Source organism: Vitis vinifera, chromosome 11 (assembly GCF_030704535.1).
Source record: "Vitis vinifera cultivar Pinot Noir 40024 chromosome 11, ASM3070453v1".
Taxonomy (NCBI): domain Eukaryota; kingdom Viridiplantae; phylum Streptophyta; class Magnoliopsida; order Vitales; family Vitaceae; genus Vitis; species Vitis vinifera.
The window spans coordinates 18,239,092-18,245,000 of NC_081815.1; the positions used below are offsets into that span (position 1 = coordinate 18,239,092).

The 5,909-nt window shown below is 37.5% G+C and overlaps 1 protein-coding gene across 1 annotated transcript; it reads right to left on the reverse strand.

The window, feature by feature from the left end:
• Positions 1-2,232: 2,232 nt before the first annotated feature.
• LOC104880804 (WAT1-related protein At5g64700-like) lies at positions 2,233-4,379 on the reverse strand. The gene is made up of 6 exons (XM_019222891.2): positions 4,018-4,379; positions 3,749-3,811; positions 3,315-3,648; positions 3,035-3,196; positions 2,806-2,957; positions 2,233-2,464 (listed from the first exon to the last, which is right to left on the reverse strand). The coding sequence occupies exons 1-6, from the start codon at positions 4,227-4,229 to the stop codon at positions 2,341-2,343; spliced, it is 1,047 nt and encodes a 348-aa protein (XP_019078436.1). The 5' UTR covers positions 4,230-4,379; the 3' UTR covers positions 2,233-2,340.
• Positions 4,380-5,909: the final 1,530 nt, after the last annotated feature.

Here is a 5,909-nt window from a genome sequence, read left to right on the forward strand (position 1 = left end):
GCGATTGGCCCCTTCATTATTTGGCAAGGTGAAAGAGCGTCCATCCTTGAGTACCATACAAAGCGGCAATTTAGTCTCCAAAGGGTCTTCAAACGTCCCCTTAGGCTGCCTTGACTGCGAGAGCCCCACAGAATCCCCCATCCGCGAAAAAGAAGGAGAAGAAAGGCAAGAAGATTCCCCCGAGACCCCCCCTCCAAGAACAGTCGAGATGGGGAACATACCTGGTGAATAAATCTTCAAAGGTGAGGCATTACGACCTTGTACCAACGGTGACGCTTTCTGCTCTGAGAACTCCCTAGCAAAAATTGGCTTCCTTCTTTTTTAAAGCAGCCCAAACCCACTTTCTTAAAGGAAAATTTTGCCTTATGGAGACTGGGCTTCCGAGTGCAAGTAGGCCCTCCCAGTGGGTTCCTAAACACCATCTCGGCCCACTTGGAACTTTGCCCATCCTATCCAGCCTTAATACTACTTCTAGCGCCAAATAGCTTCATTTCGTCCTTCCTAACCACTTCAGCCGCCCCACTTTTTGTCGCGTTAGAAGTCTCTTTCACCAACCCGACAACCTCTTGCAGAGAAACAAGACCTCCACAATTTTTTTCCCAGCTTTTTCCTCAAGAATCCAGAGCTCCCAGCCCGTAACTCTATCACTTACGCCTGCAGCGGGATTTCCTTCTCCATAGCGCACCCTTTTCACGCGCACCACAGTACGTGAATCGCACCCCCCTTCTTCCTATTCGGATGAAGCCTTGCTCACTGGTTCAACTTCTCTTTGAGGCTTTAGAACATTTGCCACCTGAAGTGCCGAGAACCACACCGAGTCCTTCCACCACAACGGGATAGAGAACGAAGCAAAACCAGCTATCACCTCTAATATTCCAGACACCTCATTTCCATTGTTTTTAACTAAGATTCTAGCTCCCCTTTTGTAACGGGACTCTTTGGTCTCCTCATCCACATCTACTTAACCCCCACAAGCATCCCCCACATTTTTAAAGAACTCCATACACCAGAACTGTAAAGGCAACCCTGGGATTCTCACGTAGGATACATCCCTCTGAAACTCCATTCTAGAACACCCCATAGTTGGAGTCCACCAGTTTAGGGATAATCGAACACCATTGAGGAAGCGATTCCCCTCCTCCAACACTCTTTGAGCATCACCCGCATTAGAAAATTCAAACAGAAACAAAGCATCTCTTAAAGCAGCTACACTCACTTTACCACAGAAACTCCAATGGGTGTTTGCCCAAATCTCCACCACCCTTAAGTTAGGACCTTCCTCGTCTTCCAAATCCCATCTTCCCACCAAAAAACGGTTGAGATCTTTCAAGTTCGAGGTGTAGGCCTCATTCCCAACCTCAATCTAAACTTCTTCACTCCTTCTTTTTGCCTTACTTTTGGTTGCATCTACATAGCTTAAGTCGGGTCTAGCAAGAGAAGGTCCATGCCCTCCACCCAAGGAACATGAGACCTCTGTTCCACACTTAGAGTCCTCACCTATTTTAGCTAACTCTTTCAACTTGCATCTCATGAAGTCCCAACCCAAAAGGTTAAAACCCTCTGCGATAAAAATGAAATACCTCCTATCATCCTCTGAAATGACAGAAAACAAAAGGTAACGACCAACTTCGTTTTGACGCATTTCTATCTTGAACCTCCTACCTCAGTCATTCACATCTCCTTTGAATGACTTCTTCCTTCTCCATTTGCAGCAAGCTTCCAACGCCTTCAAAATCCACACCACTACCCCCCTACTCGCTTTGATCCACCTCCGGAAACCTTTGCCTTTCTCCACTATCTACACCTCACCCCCACCCTTTGTCCAATCAATCCACAACTCAAAGGATTTGGAGTAGATGTGGAAGAAGCAAGAGCTTTCCCCCATAACCATTCACCTTTGGTATGAGTATAAAATCATTTGTAATTTTAAAATATCATTTGTGGTGTTTTATGAAAAAATGTTTAATAGGTGATTTTCCTTAAAACACTTTGAGATAAAATATTTATACTAAAATCACTTTGAATAGAATTAATGTCAAACGCACTCTTAATCACACGTATGCTTAGTTTCCAGTATCAAGAGAACCAAAAATAAAACTTTGTTTCGTATGCTTAGTTTCCGATATCAAGAAAACCAAAAATAAAACTTTGTTTCGGAGTGTGATTACAAGAAGGTTAGAATCCTTTTTATGTTTGAATACAAATTTGACCGAAGTAGTTTTTTTATTTTTTATTTTTTATTTTTTCCTTTCTTATTTTCTCTTCCCAACAATCCTACAAATATCATAATTGTCTTTCATAAAAATCAAAGGAAAAAATGAGTAGAATCATAAACCTCTGTCAAGGTTGAATCAGGGGAGAGCAAGTAGAATCTCCAACATCCATGTCTTTCTTCTCCACAGCATTAGTTTTTGCCCACAAAAGTAGGTAAAGACCCACAATCACCAGCATTGCTCCCACAATACTACAAACCACAACCATCAAAACTACTTTAATTAATTAATTAATTAAAGAGCTACAAGCATATGATATAGCAATTACTATTTTCACAAACAATTTGTATTTTTTGGTAGATTTATACTACAAATCTTTTACATTTATTAATATTACATTTGATTTCCCGAGACCGGATATAAAGAATATGGCATTATACAAACAAGTAAAACTAAGATACAAAACAATAAGTAATAAGATGTAAATGTACTTTTGACGTCATTTAATTAATCCTATTTTTTCGATAGGTACCTTTTCATTAGTGTGACCGAACCCTAAATTAAAATATAAATTAGAGAGATAAATACGTACCTGCCCAAATGGGCTGAACTACCCAGTACAAAGGTGTTCAAAAGGAAAGAGAAGAGCACAAGAAGTGGGTTAAATGAGGTTGAAAACACAGGACCCTTGATGCCAATAGACCATGTCATCACATAGTATGATAACCCTGTCACTGCAATTCCCTGACAAATTCCTTCATATTAGTGTTTGTTTCAACTTCCAACAAAAATTAATAAAGGAATTTAGGTAGGGTTCTTACCCCAAGTAATAAGGTGGTGAGGACTAGGCCTCCATCCCACTGAAGTTCCCAAGCTGAGGATGAGACCACAAAGGCTGCCACTATGGCTGTTTGGATGGTGCCAAAGAAGCTCATCATTGCTGTTAGTGATATTTCTGCTGGGTATATTTGAATCACATGCCTCTGCAATATCATATTATATGCCAATTTTATTGCTTATGATCTTCAAAATACCAAATAACTATTGGTATCATATTTCCAAAAAGAGAAAAAAGAAGATAAAAAGAGATTTAGATGTTACCACCAAAATATTCCAAAAACTAGTTGCAATAACACCAACAATGGTCAAAATCCAACCAAGGACACTATCACCTGTTGCGTCAAAGCTTATAGATAGCATAGCTTTCACTACAACAGGCCCCTTCCACAATACCAAAGCCAATGCTCCACCAAGTGAAATACCCAAACCCCAGATCTTGGCCTGCCCATTGATGCTCCTAAATCTTAGCTTTTCTTGATGGAAAATCAGTGCCAACACAAATGTTATGGTTGGGACCATGTTCAGTGCAATGCTTTCATATGTTGAAGAAATGTATTGTAGGGCCATTGTCAATAGCATTTGACATAGGGTAACCCTGTATATATATGTATCAACATGAAAGAAAAAAAAAAAGAAACATTAATTTAAAGAAAATTATTGATGTAGTAATTAATTGTAGTGGGAATTTACTCAACTGCAATAGTCCCATAAAGAATGCATAGCATAGTATCTTGAAAGTGATAGGAGGCCTCTTGTTCCTGTAATCATTCACACAGCAATACAATAATTGACTGAAACTCAAAAAATGCTTGAACACAATGGGGAACTCTCCCATAAAACTTGGGAAAAAACATAGGCATTGAACCCAACAAAGAAATATTTCAAACAGTTGAATGGTGGGTGTCCCTGGAAGAGCAATGATCCAAAAAACATATGGTAACAGTGAAGGGAGTTGATGACTTACTTTTCAAAGAAGAAAGCTAGAAGTGACAAGACAATGGTGGCAAGGACATGCTCATAAACCACAATAACCAGAGTGCTGATGCCACTGGAAGCCAGAGATTCTACCAAGACCAAGAATACTGAAAGAGCCAGTTCATTTAGAGTGAGGAAAAGGTAGGGTTTGGATATCTGAAACCCCATTGCCAACCTTCTCTGCAGCTCCATAGTCATCATTCTGCACACACTGATATTAACAGTAACACAGCCTTTTCCTCAGTTTCTTCTCTTGGGTTTCTCACACAGTAGAGCTGTAGAGGTAGACTTCTCTGAGGAAATGCATATTTTGTTACTGAGGTTGGTGGTTGGGAGAAGGGAGAGGTCTTTGATATACTGAGGGTTAGATGGAGAGTTAGAAGAGCTACACGCATCATGTGCTCTGGCCATGCTCCTTACATATAATATGGGTTTCTGACTTACAACTGTTTCCACCAGTGAATTTTTTTATTTTTTTATTTGTTTTAATATTGTTTAATTAAAGTAAAAAGTCAATCCTCAGAAATTAATTATAATAAAAACATTTGTTTTTAGTATTTGCATAAGAGGGAAAATCGCTTGATATTTAGATTAAAAAAAATGATATTATTTATGGTAATGTGTTATATATTCAAAAATCACTTCCAAACCAAATATAATCTTATCATATTTGTTTAATGAGGAAGTGTTTTCTTTCTGTTCTCCCTTTCTAATTCTTTTTGGGAAGGACCTGCTTTCTCATATCCAAGGGCCCTCCTTACATAGTTTTGGGCTATGCTGATTAGCTAGGGAGCGAGTCAACCTTTCCCTTGGGATGGGACAAATGGGCGAGTCAAACGAGCTTCTCCAAGCTTGTTATGGGTTGGTTAGTTTCTCCAACCTTGGGAATGAGCTTCCAGTGCCATGGAGGCTGATGGTGAAGCAGGTTCAAAACTGAAACAGGAAGAAGATGATGCAAGACATCGCTTCAGAATCAACTTCCTCTGCTAAAATAAAAAATTGGCACATCTCCAAAGAAATCCTCCTCCAACTGGCAGATCCCTCTCTATCAAACAACTGCTCTTGCTACAGATAAGGTGTGTCAGGTTCATGGAATTGGACAACTAGCATATAACTTAGGACATGCATTCAAGTGCTGCGTACCTCCTCTTCCCCGGTTCTGAGGGAAGGCCTTAGGATCTGAGAGCCATAGTCTCCGAGCTTACCATCCTTAAACCAACTGCAGTAAACTTATCACTGAATGTTTCCTCACAGAATCCATCACTTGCTAAAGATACTTCCTCCCGGCTCAATAAATCATTGTTAGTTTGTTCTTAAAATGTTTTTAAGAACTTAGAAAAGTTTGTATCATTGATGAAAATATTGGTTTTTACCTTTACATATATATATAAGAAAATATTGATGGTAATTTTGACAAAAAAACATATCAATGGAAATTTTTTTGCGAAAAAGTAAAAAGAAATTATAAAATAATAAATAATACATGTAGAGTGGGTTTGTTTTTTCAGTTTTTTATTGAAAGTAATTTATTTTAAATATTTAGGTTGTTTGTTTTTTTATTTTTTAATGACTTATTATTAACTTTTTACTAAATAGAAAAAGTCAAAAGATTTGGCTTTTTTTAAATAGAAAAAGTATTGTGTTAGTTTTTCTTTACTTTTTAATATTTAATAGAAATAAAATATTAAAAAAATAAATAATTTAATATTTAATACTATTAAACATTAAAGTTCTATTTAAAATTAAGTAAAAATAAATAAATATCACCTTATTTTGTCAATTTAATTAATATGTATAATATAACTTATAATATTTGTATCTAGAAAAGTAGAGATATTTAAATATATAAAGGAAATGATGATACGTGTATAATTTTTAAAA